Raw genomic sequence first — 25,988 nt, forward strand, 5'->3', positions numbered from 1 at the left:
ACGCGGATAGGAGCCCCCCCCCCCGGTCTCGCGGGCCTGGCCGCTCCTTCAGGTCACGCGCACAATTGGCCTACAGGCCTGTCTGCCCCCTTGTCTATGAGGGTGGCTTCTTTCCTTTGCTTTTGAGTAAATGTGTGTTGTTGGCGCCGTCTGTAAGGTCGAACTGTATAAGTGTTGCCATGTGTGCGCGTAGTCGGTAGTAATTCTGCGTCATTGTTGCTTTTGTTTTTGGTTGCTATATGTGCATTTTGACCGTTTGGCTGTATACGTGTGCCGGGAAATAAATGTGCTTTGTGTGAACTGTTTTCCCATTTCGCTTCGTCTTTTCTTTATTGACCCTCCATCCTGCTTCACGTAAAGGGTTCGTAGTGGGTGCAAAACGCCCGGTAAATAATCTGAACCGTCGAGGTCTATGATAACACCGCTCGGTTATCCCGAGAGTAGGGAACGAGCCGCCCAAGCGGCTCGTGTCCGGAGTCGACCTGCGGCGAGGTACGATCGCCTGGTTTACCATCCGCGTGGGTACTTAGGTAGGTCGAGTTTGGCGAACAACCCTATCCTACGCGGGTGGCCAATTGGCACGATTGTGGTGAGGTCGAAAGGCCCACCCCTGACTGGCTCCAGGTGATAGTTCCTGGAGGGTCACGACTGAAATGTCCGTCCGGTGGGCGACGCGGTCGCGATTCGAGTGACGTGGCCGTCCGCACGCCGGCGGGCGCGAATTCGCAAGTATATTATATATATATATATATATATATATATATATATATATATATATATATATATATATATATATATATATATATATATACATATACATATACATATACATATATATATATATACATATACATATACATATACATATACATATATATATATATATATATATATATATATATATATATATATATATATATATATATATATATATATATATATATATATATATATATATATTGTTGTGGGCCGGGGGTCGGTGGCAAGAATGACCGCGAGGTGAGGAAGTTTACGCCGTCTCCCACCGGTCTCCCCGGAATTATAGGCTGTCGCTCCGGATAACTCCGAAGCCGGTGGGTCGATGAATCGACCGTGAAACGCCAATATCTCGACCGCGTAGCGTAGGGTGTATTTGTATATCACCAATTTACCTAATTAACTACGCGATTTCGACTACCGGGGAAACCACGCCCTCGGCACGTCTTGCTTGAACCGGGTCACTCTACCGACTGCGGTAGAGTTCCAACTACCGACTACCAACTTCGGTTCGGTTGCAGCCGAGTGGAAACTGCCAAAGCCGTGCCGGCTAGGATTAGCGGATTATCAGGGCTGAAACCCCGCTTATAAATCAGACCCAGACCATGCTGGACCAAATAAAGAAAGGACGGAAACGAGCTGGGAACATTTCTAATAATTTATTTACAATAAAAGACAAGGACGCAAGAGTTGAAGCGAATATGCAGAGCAGGAATTTACAATGATTCAATGCACTTACTCAATTCTACTTATAGACGGGCCCACACGCAGTCACACACACAAAAAGAAAAGAAACACCAGAGTTTTTATTGGACCCTCCAGCAAAGAGAGAGACCAGCTGGGGGTCAGAGTTCGGATGGGCACCTGTGGGTCGTCGAAGGTCCCAGCCGCACGTGTGGGACTCGTGGCTCATGGCGGCAGCCACGTGGAGCAATCGGAGCTCCGGGGCGGAGATCAGGGTCATGGACGGGACCCACCAAGGCTCCACAAACAGGCTTGTTCACTCACTCTCCAGCCCAACCACCGTCAACCAACTTGTAACCACTCAAGTACTACAGATCTCCCAGCGCCAACGCCAACGACTACACAACCGAGTCTGCTCGGGGATATATATCTCCTCCCACATGGGGAGGGGCCTTGGCGAGAATCATTTCGCTGTCCGTCCCTCATTGGCCTACGGCCACACCCCACCGGGGCGGAGCAGTGGCCCTTGCAAGGAGACCCCATATTCTCCACGTGGACTCGCTCGCGCAGAGCAAGAGGGTCTGCCCTGAAAGGCCCACCGTACAAAAACTATTGTTTGTGGGGCCTGAGGACCGGAACCGCGACGCCCCCTCTCGGTAAGTCAAGGTACAAGCAGCCAGCGGGTGGTAATGGAGCATGATGGGGAGGTTTGGGATGGCTCGTTGGAGGTAAAGGCCCGGTCACACCTTGACGTTTTAGCCAACGTATGCCGATTTTTGAATTTTTTTTCTAAAACGCTGGCACACGTTGAATACGTTATGGGTAAGTTTTGATAACATTGAGAGCACGCTGGCATACGTCGTTGTACGTTGGCTTTAAACGTTGTACTTTTCGGTTGTCCTCAAATTTTTTCATGCTTGAAATTTCACGACGTATGCCGGCGTATGACTCACACGTTCCGCTACGCTGGCCACAAGTTGTAGGCATGGTCTGCGATCGTTGACAGACGTCAACACATGCTACTTGTAAGTTAATCATAAGTTGAGACACGCCGAGGTAGTGTTTAGAGTACCCGAAACTTATTTCCTACCTATGATTAACGTGTTGTTGGCACGTTACGCGATCGTTGCCACACAGACAGACGTTACTTTTAAGTTACTCATAGGCTGAAAGACGTCGGTATAATGGATCGTCCTTGCGTCAGCGTCCACGGCCACGGCCAGGACACTTATTTGCAGCATTCTTCAAACTTTTCTTCGGCATGACGAGGATGTTCACACTTCGATGTCTAGCTTGGCTATGATTCCAATTGTCCATCGGCAGCGTCTATTTAAAATAGTCGAGTTTGAGCGTTTTAACACGTTCAGAAGAAACGTTTCAAATTTCCAAACCCCAGCGTCAAAAAAAAATAAAATTAAAAAAAACAAAGGCGAGTGACAGCAATTTAAATCGTTCATTGTAAACAATGAAACTAGCTGAGTGGTACCGTTTAAAAGTCGCTGAGTGTAAAAAAATCCAATTGTTGAGCGCAAGCGTCTACTTTCAATAGTGGAGATGCAGCCATTTAAATCGTTGAGTGGCAGCCTATGAACCTACCCGTGGACACGCTGACGCAAGGACGATCCATCATAACCCACACCCTCCCCCTCACACTCACACTCACCTACTACTGCCAACATGAACAAACTACGACTAATACTAATACTAATAGTAATACTGATACTGCTGACATGGACATTGACTCAAAAAGGACTCGAAAACACTGTTGGGTTCCCCTTTTATGAACACCATTTTTATATACCAATTCCCAAAACCGCTGGGAACACGTCTTTATATGGCAGTTGTAACCTAGAAACACGTTCATTTATTTTTTTGTCGATCAGAAGACGTCATTGGAATACGTCTACATACGTCGATGTGTGTTGGGGCTACGTAAAGAATTGGTTCAAAGCACGTCAAACATAAGTTAGAAATAAGTTTCGCGTAAAAAAGACATTACCGTGACGTGTTTCGACTTATGAGTAGCTTATAGAGCGCAGGACGTGTGTAAGCGTCCACATATCGTGTGTAAAACTTATCCCCATCGCATGCGGAACGTGTGTCATACGCCGAGTACGTCGTAAAATTTTGAACATGTTCAAAATTTCTTGACGTACTCTACTTACTACAACTTATGATAGCGTATTTAGCATTCTACTCGCGCATACCAAACTTACCCATACCGTATTCGACGTGCCCCAACGTTTTAGACACACTTTTTGTTACGTCGGCATACGCTGGCAAGATCGCCAAGGTGTGACCGCGATTTTGACCCTTCCATTTCTACGGCAGTTATGATTTGAATCGTTGTGCGTCAGCCTTTTAATAGGCTACGCCACGACATCGTCGGCGATGCGTGCAACGCGCTATGCCTGAGTTAGACTATCGTTGGGCATCGGTTGTGTAGGCCGACAACAGGTTCAGTATTCGTTGGTATAAGTTATCTATAACACAACGAAACGTTCTGTGTAGTTACCAATGCGTTATACAGAAGACCAAGTCGCTATGAATACGTCCGAATCTTTAAAAAAAAAACATCAAAAGTTCAACGTAAGCCAGCGTTTTACATAAATTTTAACACGTTGCCATCGCTGGCTAAAACGTCAAGGTGTGACCGGGCCTTAAAACCTAACTAAAGACGTCACAACACACATTTAATCTTCCCGCTAAACAAAAGGACGGGGTCCTGACTACACACGTACTTAACAGCATAACTAACTTTGGGACCTGAATGTTGAGTGCGCATGGTTTCCAGATTTTTAACAAGAGAGAGAGAGAGATATGTGTATATATATATATATATTATACACACATATATATATATACACACCTCTGGAAAAAAATAAGAGACCACTCCAAAAAAAAATTAAATCAGCATCTCCACATGTATGGCAGCCATTCCATTCCAATGTCTGTTGAATTCCAACACAGGCACACCTCATTCTACTTTATGAGGTACTGATTAGGTGATCACATGAACCGAATCTTATTTAACGAGGAAAAGTACAAAAACCACTGCTGTGGTCATCACTATCCTCTTGTAATAGGACCAGCTGGATGGCAAAAACAGTGCTGGTAGTACCTTAAAAGTAATTGGAATCAAAAAAATAACTATTCACCATGCCAAAAGAGTTGAAAAGAAAAGAAGGGTTCAATTTTGGCTTTACTGGCAGAGGGATACAGTGAGCGTCACATTGCTTCCATCCTTAAAATTTCAAAGACGGCGGTTCATAAGAACAAGGTCAAGCAGTAGACATTGGGGACAACAAATCTACAGACTGGCAGAGGGCGAAAACGACTTTCCACTGACCAGGATGACCGCCAACTCATTCGAATGTCACTCAACAACCGTAGGATGACATCAAGTGACCAACAAAAAGAATGGCAAACGGCAGCTGGGGTGAAGTGCACGGCGAGGACGGTTCTAAACAGGCTCCTATGGGCAGGGCTAAAGTCGTGCAAAGCTAGAAAAAGCCCTTCATCAATGAGAAGCAAAGAAGAACCAGGCTGAGGTTTGCACAAGACCATAAGGATTGGATGGTAGAAGACTGGAATCAGGTCATCTTCTCTGATGAGTCCAATTTTCAGCTTTGCCCAACACCTGGTCGTCTAATGGTTAGACGGAGACCTGGAGAGGCCTACAAGCCACAGTGTCTCGCACCCACTGTGAAATTTGGTGGAGGATCGGTGATGATCTGGGGGTGCTTCAGCAAGGCTGGAATCGGGCAGATTTGTCTTTGTGAAGGACTCATGAATCAAGCCACGTACAAGGTTGTCCTGGAAGAACACTTGCTTCCTTCTGCTCTGACAATGTTCCCCAACTCTGAGGATTGTTTTTTCCAGCAGGACAATGCTCTATGCCACACAGCCAGGTCAATCAAGGTGTGGATGGAGGACCATCAGATAAAGACCCTGTCATGGCCAGCCCAATCTTCAGACCTGAACCCCATTGAAAAACCTCTGGAATATGATCAAGAGGAAGATGGATGGTCACAAGCCATCAAACAAAGCCGAGCTGCTTGAATTTTGCAACTTTGCCGAGCTGCAAAGCCGAGTCTCCAGTCCGTAAAGGTATGCCAGCGTTACACACGACATCACAACCTTCCCTTTCAATTTTCTTGACATCTTTCTGTCTGCCATTACTCCCTCCACCCTCATCCATGCACTTCCACCCACCTGAATCCTACTCAGCACCTCTGCCTCAGACTGACCATCCCCAGCCACCGTTCCTCCTAGACACTCAAACTTATTTCCCCATCTGATCTCCTTCCCCTCTAACCTGATAGTAAATTATTTTTCCGACTGCCTGACCCACATCACCTCAGTCTTCTCCATACTCATCTTCAGCCCATGCTTCCCAAATTCCTCCTTTCACTCCACCAGTACTTCCTGCATCTCCCACCCACTCCACCACAACAGCCAGATTATACACATACAGTATCCTCCCCATACTACCTCTCAAGCTCACCTTCCTGCTTACCAGCTCCATCACCATGATAAACATGAATGGGCTGAGAGCACTTCCCTGCCTCAAACCGATGTTCATGTTGAACTCCTCAGATATCCCAGGACAAAGCAAAACTCTTCCCTTCATTCCCTGGACATCCCCTCCACCAACCTGACTTCTGCTTCCGGCACTCCCATCCATATCAGTGTCGCCATCACCATCTCTCTCGGGACAGTGTCATAAGCCTTCTCCAGATCCACAAATCCCAATGGCATCTCTGGCAAGGCAAGGCATACAGGACCAGATTGCAACAGACAAGCTGGTCCAACCTCTTCTCCACCAGCTGCTCAGCATGAACATCCCATTCGTCATCCCCTGCTACTCTTCTCTTATCTCTATTTCCACATGCTTCCTCATCCTGCCGTTCAAAATCCTCTCCAGCAGCTTCTTTACATGACTTAGAAGCGCAATGCTCCCGTACTTCCCTGGATCTTGAACATCGCCCTTCCCCTGGCTTCCATATCGGCACAATTAACCCTGACCTCCTAACAAAGATCTTCGTACCATACATTCAGGGCCAGTCGAGTGTACATACTGTGAGATAGTTTCGAGAAAAGCCTGAAATAACAGACAAGAAGAAAGTGTGGAGATGGAGTGAGAATAGGAGTTGAAGGGTCAAATTACCCACCAACAAACTGACAGCATCATCCCCAGAATTAATATCAAGACGCTGAGGGTGGCGTTCGAGTTAGGGCAGCACACGAGGTACATCCCTACCCAAGAGATTGCCCAATCTCTGGGTCCAGATAAGTAAAAGGCCCTTCCCATGTTCCATGCCCACAGTGCCTTCAGAAAGTATTCACACCCCTTGACTTTCTCACAATTCGGTGTGTTACACGCAAATTTAAAATGGATTAAATTGATATCTTTTTTTGTCACTGATCTATATGAAATACCCCATAATGTCAAAGTGGAATTTTTTTTTGGAGAATTTTTTACAAATTAATGAAAAGTGAAAAGCTATAATGTCTTGCATCAATGAATAAGAATTCAACCCCTTTGCTACGACACTCCAAATTGAGCTCAGGTGCATCAAATTTCCTTTGATCATCCTTGAGATGTCTCCACAACGTGATTGGAATCCACCTGTGGCCAATTCAATTGGTTGGACAAGATTTAGAAAGAAACACACCTTTCAATATATGGCCCCATGGTTGAGAGTGTGTGTCAGAGCAGAAACTCCACTATGAAGTCCAAGGAACTCTCCATAGAACTCTGAGAAAAAATTGTGAGGAGTCATAGATCTGGGGAAGGGTATAAAACAATTTCTAGTGTTTAAAGTTCTCAAGAGCACAGTGAGCTCCATCATTGGGAAATGGACCTTAGTCAGGGAGGTGACCAAGAACCCAATGACCACTCTGACAGAACTACAGAGTTCCTTGGCTGAGATGGGAGAACCTGCTGGAGGGACAACAATCTCTGCAGCACTTCACAAATCTTGGCTTTATGGGGGAGTGCCCAGATGGAAGCCACTCCTGAGAAAAAGGCACCTGACAGCACACCTGGAGATTACAAAAATTGAACTCTGTGGTCTGAATGCAAAGCGCTACATCTGGCGCAAACCGAGCACAGCTCATCGCCCATCTAACACCATCCCTACCCTGAAACACGGTCATGGCAGCATCATTCCATGGCGGATGCTTTTCAGCGACAGGGACTGGGAGACTTGTAAGGACAGAGGGAACAATGAATGGAACCAAATGCAGGCAAATCTTTGAGGACAACCTGCTTCAGAGTCCAAAAGACCTTTAAGTCCTTGAGTGGCCCAGCCAAAGACCAGAGATGAATCCCATTGAGAATCTGTGGAAAGACTTGAAGATTGCTGTTCACTGACTCCTCATCCAACGAGACAGAGCTTAAGCAAATCTACAAGGAAGAATGGGAGAAAATACCCAATTCCAGATGTGCAAAGCTGATACAGACATACCCAAGAAGACTCGAAGCTGCAATCACTGCCAAAGGCGCTTCTACAAAGGATTGACTCAGGGGGCTGAATACTCATTGAAGGAAAACATTTCAGATATTCATTATTAATTTGCAGATATTTCTAAAAAACATGTTTTCATTTTATTTTGGGGTATTTTGTGTCTGTCGGTGACAATTATTTTTTTTTCATCCATTTTAAATTCAGGCTGGAACAACAAAATGTGACAAAAGTCGAGGGGTCTGAATACTTTCTGAAGGCACTGTATGCACAGGCTGTGACAATGAGTCAGCATTCACCTCCAGGGGTAAAAACGAAAGGAGAGCTTGGGATATATGGAAAGCCTAGATAATGAAGCTACTGGAACCTTTCTTGCAGTTTCAGAATTACCAGCCTGACATATCAGCAGAGGACAATGTAGTCATGTAGTGCTTCACGATTTTACTGCACTAGCAGAGCACCCACCCGACGGGCGATCTTGCTCCAAGCATGCAACACGTTCTTCTGACGCATACCTTTATTTGGGCAGTGTATAGGCAACTGACAGCTCTGTACAAGCAAAATAAATAAATAACCTGGGTTACGTCCATGAAGTAAAAACACATCCACTGCTTATGATTTAAAATACCTTACTGCACTGGAAAACATGGGGACAGGAATAGTGTGCTGTAAATGATGGAGACTTGTAATACTCTCTCCCACCTGAAGGCGGCGCTACACGATACACATTTACATGGAGAATTTGCATCACATCCACCTCATCTTCCCCCCTAACTCTCTTCGCCCACCAGCAAAGATAAGAACACACCTATACACTAATTAGGGGTCATGCTGATTCTATGTAGCAAGTCTGGATGTTATCATCCCAGAACTGTGGGAGGAGTAGCATGACACACACACACACACACACACACACACACACACACACACACACACACACACACACACACACACACACACACACACACACACACACACACACACACACACGGTCTGTGAATTATCGTGAGGATAACCGAACAAGCTGTTTAGAGGACATCAACGAGGCACATTACGAGCTGTTCGTCAAGAGGACGAGGGATGGAGGAACTTTTCCTACCAAGGATGCTCTGATGCATCAGATGTCTATCAAGGTGGACACTGCTGGGGCCAAGTGCTGGAGGTAGCCACAAATATGCCACCTCTGGCAAATGGGGCTGGCCAAACCTCAATGAATGGAAGCCACTGTGGACAACACTTCCTCAGGCGAGCCAGTCTTCATGCGAACTCTTGTGCTGTGGCTGCAAAAAGGCTTCAAAAGGAAAATGCAAGTGCACGAAAGCAGCCCTGAAGTGTGCAGATTTGTGCCAGGTGTGGTGGCAACTGTGATGAAGAGACTCGTGTACCATTATAAGCATATTTAATCCTCTGCAAGACGAGTGCAGCTCGATGGTGTACGCACGTCAACCTTGATACGAGATCAACACGATACATTGTGTACGATGTCCACATTCCGTAATGTGATAGCATGCATCGTTTACTGCTCATACCTGGCAAAATTTGATGATAACCAGGAATACGTAACACAATGTTTGGATAGACACCATTTTGAACTCACCTGGACTTTAGTCCAGTGAACTGACGTACTTGAGCAGTGTCCGTGAATGAGTGAGTGAGTGAGTGAGTGAGTGAGTGAGTCTGTAAACACTTCAGTCATTATCGCTTGAACCAATCACAAGATTTTGATGAAACTTGGCCACAAGCTTCATATCTGATGCCTAATAAAGGTGTATTGACCACGTCAAAATCTGCACTCATTAAGGGGGTCTATTGGGGGGCAGGGTTTGACTCCCCCCCCCAAAAAAAATAGGTATTACCTCTCTTCTCCGAAACAACACACACAATTTCGATGAAACTTGGCCACAAGCTTCATCGCCCGTGATGTACCAGTTTGTTGACTGGACGTTAAAAAAAGGGGGTCCGAGGGAGTCTGCAGGGGGGTTTGAGTGACTGTTGTTCCTGATCCAGGTGACTTCAGGACATGCAGTCCTATTTTTGTTACTACATTATGTTCAGTTGCGAAGATATTAAAGTAAAGAGGATTTTTGCTTGTGGCAGAAGCAAAATGGCCAAAATTACCCCACAGCCGACAAGGGACATTTTCGTGAGGGCCCGACGTCTGAAATTTTTCAAGAGGACATCATCTAAAAATGTGTTGAAATTCATGCTTTTATGAACAAAAAGGCACAATTCCTCGATATTTTTACGAAAATCGATTGTACCACATTAACCTTTTGTCGTCGACTTTGCCAACATCGAGCTTTACAAACAACTCACAGGTTGTTGATCAAGTGTTGGTGGTCGTATGGCAGCTTAGCTGCCGAGGTAGCTATCATTTCTTGAAGCGCAACTGTGTCGCTGATGCAGTGCCCCTCTACCAGTACACACACTGGAACAGGTACTCATTTAGCCGACCTCGGAAGGATGACAGGCTGAGTCAACCCCCTGGTGTATCAATTCAGCGGCCGACGGGACTTGAACTCAGGACCCTAGGATCCCAAGCCGCCACCCTAACCACTGAGCCAACACCAGGCTGTTGATCAAGTCAGAGAACAGGAGTGGCCTGAGCCTGCCAACCAGACTGCAAACAATTTCCACAACCTCACCCGCTTACCATCATGCGTCAACGTCTAAATCCGTGCATTGTATGGCTGGAACTTCAAAAAAGGGAATGCAAAATGTCCTGCACACAGCAACTGTCACCCAATGACAGATTTGCTTGCACAATTCATAGAATGTCATCTATTTTTAATAAATTCAGATTTCTTTTTAAACTTAAACCACTTGTTGTCTCGCATACTGTACCTCCACACAAAGGTTATTTTGGAAATGTTATGCTTTATTTATCGTTAAACAGCCCTTTCAAAAGTCTGACGTGATGAATGCAGGATGGAATGTCATTCGATATGTGTAACATAGGCAAGTTTTAGACGGGTCGACATTGATAAAAATCAAAGCGCAAGAAGGGAATCACACATCCATCAGCCGATACAACACTTTGCAGTTAACAATACGTCAACTCAAGGTTTTTCACAAGATCGCATTAGGCCACAAAGGCCGCACCAAGAGGGCCCTTAGTTAATAGTTTGAAAAACTAAACTTTCAAAGTTTTGCTTGTTTATGGGGACGATTTACTTCTGAAACCATCGACATGAGCCTGATGCACTTGACTCATTAACGGCATCAAAAACACAAAGTACATCCTGACGATGGCCAACATGTTCTTCGGGAAGATCACTCCTCGTCCGATCTAGCTGTCAAAGAAGCTGCCCGAAAGATTCGCTCCCAAGTTCCTCCAGTAATGTTGTTAGTTTGTGTGGCCAAGTTGCAGCACCAGCAGCTGCAGAACAATCTTAAATCCAGACATAATTGTGACAGACAGCACAAGGTCATTCAGCCACTTATGCGTGTCTGTAGGCATCATAAAGTCCAAGAAATGCATAAATAGACACACATGAAGATCATGTGCCACATTAATTGGACAGCGAGCAAAGTGGAAGCCAACTTGAGAGCGACTAAGATTCGAAAGGTTTTGTGTTTAACACACAAGAACCTGTTGTGTGAAGACGAGCAGCACTATGTCACCAACGTCATCAGCAAAAGCCTCATAAATACGCCCCTCAACCAAAACACAGGCCCAGTTGACCTCCACACAGAGCTACACCATGGTCCAAGGTACAGTTTAACCGAGCGAAGCGAGGCAAGGAATCGACAACTTCGTGGTTGGTGACGGCCATCATTCATCAGCCGACAACCTGCGAAGAATAAAGTTCAAAAACTCCTGCATCGACAAATAACCGTGCGATGTCATTGGAACGAAGGAGAAACAATTGTGTAAAAACTACAGAGTACACGCACGAGGTTGCCTACTGTAAACAACATGCAACCAACGTACGTTTTGTTCTGCCAGCATCTTCGCAATACTTGCTATTGTAAACTCAAATGACTAATCCATCTCAAATAAACAAGTATCAAACAAGTAAACAGCTCAGCCAGGTCAAGCGCAACTATAAAGAAGCAGCAAAGCTCAAGTCATGCTTCAGAAATAGCAAAGAACAAATGTACATAAAACATGTACATGTACGTAACAGCTTGTGCTTTCCTTCGACCCTCTTGAATCAGTTTCCTTCCCCTTGGGCTGCTGCACATAGAATGAATGGAACAGGGCAAATGATTACACTTACTGCTGCCACTAAATGAAATTATCTGAACATCAAGATGTAGTAACACGATGCTTCAATCACCTGCTTCCTACTTTTCACATAATATTCTTTCACTCAAAATTAAAAGGTAAGTGTGGAATGTTGCGTGAAGAATAAAAAAAAAACAGACTCGACGTGCTTGGATAGGACGACACAAAGATTAAACCTTGCCCGACAATACTTTACAACATGTAGATACAGTTTTCACCCAAGGCCATTATAGCATTGTAGAAGGATGCACAAAAAAACCTTTCCTGGTAAGAAAGCAGACACGAGTCGAACGCTTACTAAAGGTGGCTGTCCTAATTTCCTCAATTCTACTTCATCCTTAAAATGGCAGTTTAAGATTCAAAATCCCAAATATGGTTTTTCAAATGCCAAAAACAAGCCAAGTAGGAACTGAGAGTTCCCCCATCCCTCCGCCTTTGTTTTCCAAGAACTCTCAGTAACAGATAAAGTGGGCACGTGACTAACCGCACATGTTTGTCAAGTTCCACTTCCTTTAGATTGGTGATCGGTGTCAAAAGCGGCGACAACTGTATAGTACCTGCACCAAACCTGAAAAAAAATTATTATCAAAACCAAAGTACAGCTTGCAAACACACGAGTGCCACCTTCCACATGCTCACAACGTCGTTTCCAGACGTTGAGTCCTGGTTCAATTCCCAACAACTATAAACCGTCGCCCTTGTGTCTCACGGGCCAGGCGTTGTATCGACGGTCAGACAGGACGTCAATCGGTGGCCCGTCTGCTCGCGGACTTTAGAGAAGCAACTGACATCCGATCCAGCTTGACGATGAGACGAACCTCCCATTTATGCACAACTAGAGCCATCTCATCACAATGCAAGGACGATCGTGTCAATGATAAGGTGCGAGAATGAATAGAAGAGGAAACAATTACATTGTACATGATAAAATATAAAAGACATCGGGATTTTTTTCCCTTCTTAAGTTTGTTTTGCAATCCAGGTATTAGTTCATAAAGCCAAGTGCACTTTGAGGAGGACGTTCAAGAGATATGGCCAACCCCCGTAACTGAACCAATCCCCATTCTTTATTGCCACAGAGCTCCAACCCCATATTTGGTTGAACAAACTTTTCATATCCTTTTTCTCTGGCGAGAATAAAATTAAAAGGTGTGAAAATAATGCACCGATAGTATCCTGAAACAAAACTTGCGATCCGTGCAATGGGAGCACAACGGATCACCACCGTCCAAGAAACGTCACACCCAGCCCCGAGCGGGCAAGATCGTGGCCTCGATTTTCTGGGTAATGCCAGGCAAATCCAACCGATTGACTACATGCCCCACAAAAGGTACATTCACAGGGGAATATTACATCAGCCTCATGCAAAATTAGTGTCAGACCATTAAAGAGAAACGTCAAGCGATGTTGAGCATTGATGTTGTCCTGCCATGACAACATGTCTATATAAATAAAAAGGACCCGTATTTGATGCAAAACAACATTCGTCACTGTGGCTTCCAACATCTGCATCAACCGCTCCCCATACACACTCTGTACCTGGGCCCCAGTGACTATTATCTGTTTCAACATTCAAATTCTCACCTGTGTGGCCGTTGCTGACTGAAATAACCAAGATGTGTGGGTAAAGGAGCAATCTTAAAACTTCTCTTTGACCGCCATAGACAGTTTGAATGATAAAATTATGGAACAGGTGGAAAAGTCAAGAGACTGCATTGAAAAATAAAAAAGCTAACACGGATTGAACGATCATGAAAGCATCTCATTCACACAACTTTTTGAACGCCCATCGTTCATTTATTTTTGGGTTTGTGCAAAACAAACTTATAAAACTTGAGCTGTGACCGTCATAGTGTTTTAATGCGGCAGGTTTCAGGGGTTAATTGATTGCAGATTTAGCAGCGCAGCATTGCCCACCTCAGTTAGGGATTGGTATTAATTACGCTCAAAGGAATGAATTGCCTTTGGGAACGGGTACAAAGTCCCCCGATGATCCAATTAGGATATTTGTCATCCACTTTACGTAAACAACACGAATGGCACTCGGTAGAGAGCACAACTCTGCCAGGATGAACAGTTTACGTTTTGTTTCCCACTAATAGGCCGGATCTGCATCCGGACTTCAACTAAAATCTAAATCGGCTTGTTGTTGTCACCGATCCAACTCATCTACCAAGCTTCGTCATAACCCGTCCACAACTTTTTGAAATACCGTGCGATACATACTTTTTGGCCCGATCTCTTGATGCCTCAGAATCACTAAGTAAATATAAAAAAACTTCTCGTATATGAATCTGGATCCTCACCAACATCAAATCAAGTTGTCCTTGTCACACACCCAACCTGTCCACCAAATTTTGTCTGAATCCGTCCACAACTTTTTGAGATATCCTGCTGACAGTCAGACAAACAGAAAGTGGTAAATACATGATCTCCGTCCACCTTCGGTGATGGAGGCAACAAGAGTGTCATTACGGTGTTTTGGGAGAACGCCCCAATCCCCTTTTAACGCCCATTCTCCCCCTTGTGATGTCTGTTTATTTTACATTCCTCTGCCATATGGGTCGATGCCTTGAACGGGTATATGAGGTTGCAAATTAAAATCGAATTGAAGATGGTGGCATCTCTTGACAACAAACTGACGGACATAAAATGCCAAATATATCACTCTTTAATAGTTGTGTAATCAAATGGAAGATATCAAAACAGGTATGAAATGTATCGTAGTGTGTGGATACTACTCGATACCATGGAGAGAGTGTTGATGTGTAAGTATTTGTTTTTAATGTGCTTTCACATTTGGCTTTTACGACATCAATTTCTGCAGAATGTGCTTGCGGAAGCCATTGAGCATTTTCCTCGGTTGCATCACATCATTGTTTAAATATTCTTTTTCTATTGCTCGTACGTGTATTTATTTATTACCCAATTTCAGAAAACAAATCGTATAACTGCTACAATACCAATTAACCCCATCTTCATGTGCATTCAGCCAGGGAACGTTTTGGCGCAAGTCTTTCACGAACTGGCTGGCCAAGCCTGGCACCAATCAGCTGGAGCCGATTTGGGCAGGATTGCATTTACGGTTCCGTCGGTACCTCCCGAACTCTCAATGTCCGCAAAGCCTAGTGTTGGCTTAACGGTTAAGGCGGCTGGCTCAAGATCTTAGAGTCATGAGTTTGAACCCCTGTCATTCGTTGAATTAACACCAGGTGGGGTTGACTCAGCCTTTCATCCTTCCAAGGTCGGCGGAACGAGTTCCAGCTAACTAGAGTAGAAGGCACTGCATCAGTGGCTCAGCCGCACCCCCCAGAAAATGATCCAACCAGCAACTACAGGAGAGGAGAAGGAGATTGGGACCATACTCTTTACAGAGCGTTGGTGCTGCTTAATCAGTCTCCTTGGCTATTGGGCACAATCCTGGACGGGTCGCCACTCCGACACAGTATACCAGCATGCTGGCACTCATTTTGCTGACCTTGGAAGGATGACAGGCCAAGTTAACCCCACCTGGTATTGATTCAATAGCTGAGCGGGATTTGAACTCAGGACCCGAGGATCCCAAGCCCACCACCCTAACCATTAAGCCAACACTAACAGCAACCACAAGCTGCACACGATAGTTGGCGAAGGTCCACAAAAGCACGGTGCTGGCAGATGGGACCTCCAGCTTAGCGTCCTTCCGAGGAACATCAGGGTGGCAGTTTATAGCTGTTAGGATTCAAACCTAGGCTAGGAGGCTCAGAGGCGAGTGTGCATTCCTCTTGGCTATCCTACAAACCCAGTCAAATTGCTGCAATATATTTTTAACAAAATACCTGTTTTGACATCTACCACATTTTTCCTCTTGCCCCCTCCCTCCCACCACCATGCCCTCACTACCCAAATTATGGAATTTTTTGTGGTTTTGCAATTGGCATTCCATGCCAAGTAAGCATTGGTCACACATAGCACTCTGTTCCCTGGTGTTGGAAGAGCTGTGGCCAAACACCAAAATAAGCTTCCTTATAAATTCGCTCTGCTGGTTATTTTCACCATCACCAACACCTCTCCGCCCCCAACCGCAAACCACTCCATCACCCCCCCCCTCCCCCACCACCATCCTCTGACTTCCCACTCCTGGTGATTCCAAACAATGACATTATTCATTTTCCTATTAAAAGAGGAAAGCCAGAATGATTCAGCGATTCAATTTGGAATACTTACAGGCATCAAATCAAACTACCAAACTACCAGCGTCTGTTTGGTCATTGTTGTTTCGGCACATACCTATAAACTGCAATCCCAGTACATCTTGAAAACCATGTAGCATTCTATGCCTGGTGTTGGCTTAATGCTTCGGGTGGTAGGCTTGGGATCCAAGGGTCCGGAGTTCAAATCCCGCTCAGCTGTTGATTTAATACCAGGTGGGGTTAACTCAGCCTGTCATCCTTCCAAGGTCGGCAAAATGAGTGCCAGCATGCTGGTATACTGTGTTCGAGTGGCGACCCGTCCATGATTGTGCCCAACAGCCAAGGAGACTGCTGGGGCAGCACCAACGCTCTGCACAGAGTATGGTCCCAATGGATGGATGGATGGATGGATGGATGCAGCATTCTGGACAAAGGACAGCTTCCCACTGCTCACTGAAGACCACCTTCCTCGATGTTTTGTATACATGTGATAACATCCGGGAGTATTGCAAGTGTTCTGTCGATGAACACGCTAGGAACGACCCGAGCGGCATAACTGAATGGCACTCCGAGCTTTGATTCACATTAAACCTTGCACGCGTTGCCCTCGGCCCGTTAGCCAGTCATTATGTAGTACTTTCCACGATACCCCATCACTCACAATCACACACACACACACACACACACACACACACACACACACACACACACACACACACACACACACACACACACACACACACACACACACACACACACACACACACACCTTGCTTGCAACCATCAGGCGATTATATTGAACTACAGACGCACTACCTTTTCCAACAACAATTTGGAAAATGTTCTCCTTTATTTATCCAGACAACCAAATGCAGTGTCTGCAAACACACTCGTACTTAACAATACATAAAAATATTTTAAGACAACAAATGTTCGATTAAATAACCAATGTTTACGCAACACCAATATATGATTCGTCAGTGGAACAGTTTAAAAGAGGTATGGTATAATATAATATAATTGGGTTGCCGAAATAGGTGACCCTTATTGTCAGTAATTCTGTCAGTTTGTTTGGATGTTTGTTTGGATGTTTGTTTGTTTGTTTGTCATCAGCATAATTGGTAGTAAACGTGGGCGGATTTTGACCAAACTTGGGCGGAAGGTACATCTTATGAACCAGTGCTTTGGAAATTGTGATGGTTGCTAGGGACGCTTTGGTACCCTAGCAATAACCGAAAAACCTTCAAAATTGGTACCGTACACGCGAAATCAATTCCGAAAGCCATTATCCCATGTAGGGTTATGAAAATTGGCATGAATGATCTACAGGTGATGCTCTATCAAATATATTCTGGTTTTTGTGATATATGGAACACTTTACCCGCAGCGCCCCCTACAATTAGGGTCTGAGCGAAAATTGGCGAAAAGTGAAGGCCCCCTAGTGACCAGGTGAGTGCATTGATACGAATTAAACTTTGCAGGTTCATGGTACTCAATGAGTACTATAACTTTGCCTCAGGACATATTGACCGATTTCACTTAGGTCAGGGGTCAAAGGTCAATTAGTGCAAAAATCGATAATATGCGAGAGCTGGAGGTGCCTTCGCGCCAAATGCTACTCCTCCTAGGGTTATGGTCGGATGGTCATGAAAATTCACACTAATCATCTGGAATACATTGTGCACAAATGATCGAGCCGGATTTTCGATTTATATCTCTGTTCACCCACAGCACCCCCTCGAACTTTGGGGATTTCTGATTTCAAACCGCATTTTCGGTACTTTTCATTCAAATGGATACCGAGTAGTCATCAGAAGATGGAACTGGATGAGATTTGATAAGCATAATCTTAAGGTGATTCCCTATCCGCAATATGACATCCATTTTGCTCTATATCTTATAGTTTCCATGCTTGGCGACCCATCGCCGCCTACCGGCTTGTATAATAAAATAGCCTGACAGGATGGTGCACTTGCCTCTGAGCTGTCAAATCTGGGTTCGATTTCTGACCCAACAACAGTCGGGTTTCCATTTCCAAGGCATGGCCTTCCATCACAAAGTGCGCAGTCCCTCGGTTAGACATCAGGCCAGGCGTCTCATCTGCTGGCATTAGTCTGTGGACGTTCAGGATCCCACAGTGACTTTCGTGAATAATAGCTATGGCAGTTATGATGCCCTCCCTGAACAAACTACAAAATCCTGCACCAACCCTCTCCCCAACCCACACTTAGCAAGCACGGTGTGCAAAAACTCCCTCAACAGGAATGAGCGAAACTATCATCCTGCAGTGGACTGAAATAGGCAGGTGTGATGATGATGAACATATATATATAGTCGGTTTTGCAGTGTAAATAAAGGTTGTGTGTTCAATGTATTCCTCGCTCAACGCATCCGATTGTCGCTGTAACATTACACGCACAAGTGTAAACTGAACATGAAATTTACCGAAACGTTCAAGCATACGATCAACGGCCGGTTCCTGTCGGCCTCGCTTCAAGCAATTACCTCGACACAACGTTCGTCTCAAATTGCTCACGAGAATACAATGGATCCTTTACAAGCTTGACCAACAGGACCATCCGTGCTCATCAATGACCTACAAATGTGTGTGTAGTCAGTTTAGGCCTCTTCAATTATCCAGACCAATATTTTCGTGCTCATTTCAATATTGCTTAGTTCCACTGTAATCTTTCGCTCTGGCCGACATACGCTGTGATCTACTTCCTCCGAGTAACCTAAAAGAGTGACTCAGTATCACAGCCGCATCCGTTTTTCTATAAACACCATTCCCTTGAGCTGACACGTTCAACGGTGACAATTACTGGATATCATATCGGGGTCATAATGAATTTGTTCTTTCTCGGTTGGTATTCTGCCTGAGGGCAGGTTCAGTGCAGCAGTCTCAAGGATGGGTAGCTTGCCAAGATAACACCAGGTAGTTTGCTCGAGTGTTCACAGCGGTGGCCGGGGCAGGGATGCCAACCCTAGGATCAACATATGCCGACTAATGGTGGCAGACGGGACACCCGGCTTAATGCCTCATCTCCGGGACGATGCACTTTGTGATGAAGCACCAATCAGAAAGTTCATAGTCTGGTCGTGAATCAAACACGGAACCATCTCACTCAAAGGTAAGTGTGCTCCCCGTCGGACAACATTGGGTTACATATGGCAAAATAAAAATGGAAAAGTGAGAGCCAAACATTTATTCACCAGAATGAACCTGAAATCGAAGGGAAAAAAATGTAAATAAATTACATGCACACACCCGTACAGTCTCTCACATTGAAAGCAGAGTCTGAAACACACAGAATGACATCAAAGGGTAAAATCAACGAGCTTGTTGTCGCACGTCATGCAAACAATTCTCTTCACTTGAAATCTGGATGAAACAAAAATAAATAAATAAAATATAGACTCACCACGTTACAAATAACAAACTTTATCAGTTTGTGACGGCCATTACAGTTACAACGTAGACATGCGGGGTTTACAGAATAGCCGAGAGGTACGAGCAGTCGCCTCTGAGCCATCTCGCATGGGTTCGAATCCTGACACAGATGTAAACCGTCCTGGTGTTTCAACATACGGGGCATAAATATGTGCGTCATCAATCAGAAGGACTCCAAGCCGACTCACCCGGCTGCCAGCATTTTTCAATGGTGAACGTTAAAGATCACACAGCATCCTTTTACGGAGGGTAGAGGAATTATCTCCAGAGACTTGAACAAATTACAAGTTCCTGCCGAAAACACCTTCAGTCAAACGTCAAGCCTGGCCAGTCAGTTCATTAAAGACTTATCCTGTAAAAGTTCCTCAACCGACCACACAAGGTGGTGTTAAGTAGTAGTAGTACCCAGGTACATAGTAGAGTCACCCATAATGGGTTTTTTTGAAGTTTCCCAAACTGTTGACCTACGTTATTGAAAATCCTCAAGTTGCTCTCAACTCACCATTTGTAATAGCCGTCACAGAGAAATGGTTATTGGGTTGAAAAATGTTACAGGAAGTACAAAATTCTGGTTAAATCAGCTCTTACCATTGGCTTCACCTTGTGACAGCAAGCCAGATATCCCGGTGCATAATGGGTTAACAAAGGACAGTGATACCGCGACCTTCCCAATGGTGAGTGGTACAAGCTGTTATTGCCGTAAAATGAGTGCTCCATCCCCAGGTTAACATCTCCGTGTCCTTTCAGGTGGAAAGTCCAACTCGTACTTTTTGGAACCTCCTGCATTCTTTTTGAAAAAACAATCACTCCTTTTTGGTGTCAAGTATTATGGGAAGCTACACACTTCCAATGCTGTGCAAATTATACGACGAGTTACAAATCGTACAATACCCAGAGTGAAGTTTTGCACGTACACAAAAATATGTAACTTGGGTCGAGATGTCAGGTCTGTTTTGGCCTTGCAAATACAGACATCAAGATTGCTCCTCATGTACAGGTAGGGGACCAAAAAAATTGGAAACACCAACAGAACGTTACTTGGTAGGGTCTTGGGCCACCACGTGTTTCCAGGACGGTGTGGATACGACGTGGCATGAAGTGAACAAGGGTCTGGAACTGTTCTGCAGGAATGTGGCACCATTCTTCCACAAGGAAGTCCTCCAATTCACGTCGGTTTGGTGGAGGTGGAAACCGCTGTCTCAGGTGCTTCTCCAGATAGTCCCACAAATGCTCTGTGGGATTGAAGTCCAGCGATTGGGAGGGTCATGGAAATTTGGTAGCTTTGTCCTCGTGTGCCTTAACCCACACGGTGGCAACACGTGCCCTGTAGACTTGGAACATCGTCGTCGTGAAAGACACCCATCCCAGCTCAGGGAAGAAATGCTGCATCATGGGATACAGATGATCGGTCAGGACGGGAGCGTAGTGCTGCATCCACCCTGCCTTCTGATGGAATGAGTGGACCCAGGCTCTGCCAGGAAAACACTCCCCACACCATTATGAAGCCGCTGGAATCAGGCACTCGAGGCTGGAAAACTCCCTGGGCTGTCACAACACATGTCCATTGGTTGAGAACATGGTGAAGGATGACTCATCAGACCATATCACATTCCTCCACTGCTCGGAAGTCCATTGCCTATGCTCCTTCCATCACTGGACCTGTAAACGGGCTTTGTCAGGTGTTACGAGCCGTTTGTGCATCACAACCTGGCCGTGGTATACGAACCTGTGAAGTTCCCTTCTGACCAGTTTCGACGATACAGGATGCTTACGACCCATATTCAACTCCGCACACAGTTTGTCCACCATCGCTCTCCTGTTTTGCTTCACAATCCAGACTAATGCCCATGAATCAAGTTGAGTATGCACTTCCGTACAGTTGCCCTTCAATGACGACGTCTTTCATTCTTTTTTCCCAGGATGTCATCACCTTTGAGAAAGTTCCTTGTGAAACATCAGCAATTTCTGATGTTCCTGGGTAATTTTGTCACTTCGTCACTGAAGTGCTTGCATAACGTGCACCAACAATTACCCCATCCTGGCTCCTCATGCCGGACTCAAGCCGCAGCTCATACACACCACGCACGATGAGGACTGTCAGGAAGAGATTTGCATGTTTCACGCGTGCTGGTCACGTACAAAACTTTGCATACATGTTGTACGGCCCATGTGTTGTTTTTTTTTTGTCCACTATCTGTGTACAACGGTTGACTGTATCAACAGAAAGCTTACTGACATTGTCTGATAGTTGTGCTGTTAAGTTGTTGCAATCGTGCAACATGGTGTTACGATATGATCACAATTCCTGGATGCATCCCCATATGCCTGGTGTTTGCTTAATGGTCAGGGTGGTGGGCTTAGGATCCTAGGATGGATCCAGAGTTCAAATCCCCCTCGCCTGTTGAATTAATACCAGGTGGAGTTGACTCCGCCTGTCATCCTTCAGAGTGTCGGCAAAATGAGTGCTTGCTGGTATCCTGTGTCGGAGTGGTAACCCATCCAGGATTGTGCCCAATAGCCAAGGAGACTGCTTAGGCCGCACCAACGCTCTGCACAGAGTATGGTCCCAACGGATGAATGGATGGATCACCTCCCCCCCCCCCCAACAACATGCATGGCCAAAATTACCCAGGCACATTGGTGATAGTATGAGGCCAAGTACCATAAACCACATCATCAGATCCATTGATCATTGAAATCTCCAGCGATATAGCTTAGTCTATGGGCCTATCACTTTCACATGACACAGGTCGGTGGGGTCTCTGGCTTCTATCACCCCCTTTCTGGTCTTGCACCCTCCGTCCTGTCCATTTTGTCCTCCCACCCCCATGGGTTTCTGCAGGGCACATGCGGTCCACCCGCTGAAACTCCCAAAACCCAGGATCACTGACTCACCTCCACTCATTTGTTACTCTTTTTCCCAGCCGAGGAAACAACTTCCACATTCTCTTCAATCTTGTTCTTCTCTCCAGATCTTCAAGACAGCTGTTCACCATCTCAGATCATCCCAATCCAAAACCATGATCCTTTCTACCCCCATTAACCCTCCCCAAGCTCAGCTCTTTCCAAGGTTCCAGTTTTTCCTTCCTGAGAGTATACTTCTGTTTCTGTATCCATATTGTCCATCCCGTGCGTCCTCCACCACCCCGAGCCTCCATATATTTTGTCCCTCAACCCCACTGTTGGTGTGTTTGTTTTTTTTTTGTTTTTTTTCCTGTCTCTCTGTCTCTCTCTGTTGTGTCCTGATACGTTGTATGTTCTAGCTCCTCCATGAGCCTCGACTTTGCATACAAAAACAAATAAAATACATAAACCTCATGCACACCACAACATAGAAGGCAAGCCATTGTGTCCAACCACAGCGCAACCTCTGGGCACGACTCGAACACACTCGTCAGATACAGAGTGGACCACGTTTCGAACCGAGGTACGAAAAAGCCCTTCGGAATGTCTCCTGCCATTTGGCAAGAGTAGTTGGAACCCACCACCATTATTGTACCAAGTTGTGAATTCCCTTGCCCATGTGTAGCAGCACCTCACACGTAGGTGCTCGACATCACAGGTGTCAAGGCAAGGGTAGAACAGCAAGGCAAACAGGACGTCTCGGCTGGTGCACTCGCGCGTGCACGGTACAGCAAACAGCACGTGCGAGCGCACATGACTCGTGTAGCAAGTGTTTACCATGCAAAGTTCATCTTTTAGCACAGGTGTCAAGGCACGACCAACGAGGAGGGAAGTGAAATGGGGAACTTATCAGGGAGGGCATTGCAGAGGACTGTGGTGAGCACAACCACGAACATGTCACAAACCACAAAGGCTGTCGTCATAATCACACAGACATGGTAACATAAAGGGACGCTCGTGGAAGTTACCAATCGGCCACAGGACCACCACTTAGTCAAAACGTCCTGCAGCCGAGACCTCGATGCGTCTTACATGTATAATTAACGCTTGTAACAAGGTATTATGTACACATTTAGGACATGGGGGACCAAAAAATGAAAGTCATATGAAATTAACAAATTGATCAGTGTTCATTCAGGTCATATATATATATATGCACATAAACTTAACCATAGAAGTACATGGTGTGATGAACCAAACTAACATCTTGGGATTAAAAGTGCAGATTTCCTAAAAACGTTACGTTCTTCCTAACGACCTTTGATGTTCTGTATACTGAACACAAACTGGCCTTTGGTATCGATTTTTATATCATAGGGCCATCTTGGTAAACTTATTCTATGGTTATAAAATCAAGCTTATCGCTACCAGTAATTTGGTCGCAGCTTGGTAAATGCAATTTGTTACGTACTTCCTAACATTTTTTTAACCCAATCATGGAAGTGAACCCAAAAACTGGTATGTAGTAATGATCCATGTTGAAACTTGCCATTTTAAATCATCACTTTATGCAGAAGTAAATTGCTATTTAAGATGTTCCGTCAGATGCATTTCAAATTTCTGGAATAACATTTTGTAATCTTCATATCACTATGACTGGGGGAAATTTTGCAAAATCTGAGATTTTACACATTTGAAGGTGCCAAGGAATGCAGGAGGTCATGAGAAATGTACTGTTTCGAGGAAATGTTCTATTCTTATGTATAATGATATATATCAAACAAAAAAAATGCATTTTCAACCATTTTGGACAACAATATACAATCATACATGTAAACCCATTTATAAAAAAATGAGCTATAAAAATGGGGAAAATAGCCTGTGTTTGGATAAAAAAAAAAACATGCTTTGTAAGCAACTATATCCATAGGACCCATAGCAAAGTATACATTTTCTGAAAGCACAGACACTTGGGCATTGTATAACATTAAGATTGTTTATCTTATTAAAACTGGGTTCACTTTCGAAGGTTTCTCCTCATTTAGGACCACAGTGTAAACAGGACCATGCTACAAGCGTTCATTAATTATCAAACGTCGTGAGTTGATGACGAGTGGACATTGCACGTACAGGAGACCAACCCGGGGGGTGATCCGGTCGGTACCACGTGGTCCTTCCTTTGTTCCGTCACAAATTGGACCGATTTCTCATACTTCAAACGAGCACAGCTGGTCAACTTTTAAATCACCGAAACTACCGTCGATCTTTACTTACAAGCAGCGTTCCTTGAAGCGGAGTCCTCAGGTCCGTTACGGACCAAGGACCGATCGGTGGACGCCGTCTCCTCAGCCCCGTGTCGGTCCGTCGGATCGTTCCCTTCCTCCTTGTCGTCCGAAACACTGGACGGAGTTACCACGAAGCGCACGGCCATGGCGGCGTCCCGCGCACCGAGCACAAAGCCCAAGTCCGCTGTTTCGTGTTTAAAACGCGATCTTTGTATCCTCCCTCAGAACCGCCCACGTGCGAGGAAGGCCCCTCCCGCGCCACGCTTTAAACGGACGTGGATGGCGGCTCTGGGGAACTGAAGGGGAGGAGCTTCTGGGGAACTGAAGGGGAGGAGCATCGTGGGACTGAAGGGGAGGAGCTTCTGGGGAACTGAAGGGGGGGAGCTTCTGGGGAACTGAAGGGGAGGAGCTTCTGGGGAACTGAAGGGGAGGAGCTTCTGGGGAAATGAAGGGGAGGAGCATCGTGAGACTGAAGGGGAGGAGCTTCTGGGAAACTGAAGGGGAGGAGCATCTGGGAGACTACAAAGAGGAGGAGCATCTCGAAGACTACGAAGGGGAGGAGCATATAGTAGACTACGAAGGGGAGGAGCATCTGGGAGACGATGAAGGGGAGGAGCATCTGGGAGACTATGAAGGGGAGGAGCATCTGGGAGACGATGAATGGGAGGAGCATCTGGGAGACTATGAAGGGGAGGAGCATCTGGGAGACTATGAAGGGGAGGAGCATCTGGGAGACTATGAAGGGGAGGAGCATCTGGGAGACTATGAAGGGGAGGAGCATCTGGGAGACTATGAAGGGGAGGAGCATCTAGGTCCTAGGAGACGACGAAGGGGAGGAGCATCTAGGAGACTACGAAGGGGAGGAGCATATAGGAGACTACGAAGGGGAGGAGCATATAGGAGATTACGAAGGGGAGGAGCATCTGGGAGACGATGAAGGGGAGGAGCATCTGGGAGACTATGAAGGGGAGGAGCATCTGGGAGACGATGAATGGGAGGAGCATCTGGGAGACTATGAAGGGGAGGAGCATCTGGGAGACTATGAAGGGGAGGAGCATCTGGGAGACTATGAAGGGGAGGAGCATCTGGGAGACT

The 25,988-nt window shown here is 45.5% G+C and overlaps 1 protein-coding gene across 2 annotated transcripts in view; it reads right to left on the reverse strand.

The window, feature by feature from the left end:
* Positions 1-25,183, reverse strand: part of LOC147022399 (solute carrier family 12 member 6-like) — a 120,277-nt gene extending 95,094 nt beyond the window's left edge. The window contains exon 1 of one of the 2 annotated variants that reach the window (XM_085893261.1): positions 24,883-25,183. In XM_085893261.1, the coding sequence (XP_085749387.1) occupies positions 24,883-25,039 (157 nt within the window). In that variant the 5' untranslated portion in view covers positions 25,040-25,183. The remainder of the gene's footprint in view (positions 1-24,882) is intronic. The other variant, XM_085893260.1, reaches the window with a different exon arrangement.
* Positions 25,184-25,988: the final 805 nt, after the last annotated feature.

Source organism: Eptatretus burgeri, chromosome 8 (assembly GCF_056783735.1).
Source record: "Eptatretus burgeri isolate ZD-2024b chromosome 8, Ebu_testis_v1, whole genome shotgun sequence".
NCBI lineage: Eukaryota > Metazoa > Chordata > Myxini > Myxiniformes > Myxinidae > Eptatretus > Eptatretus burgeri.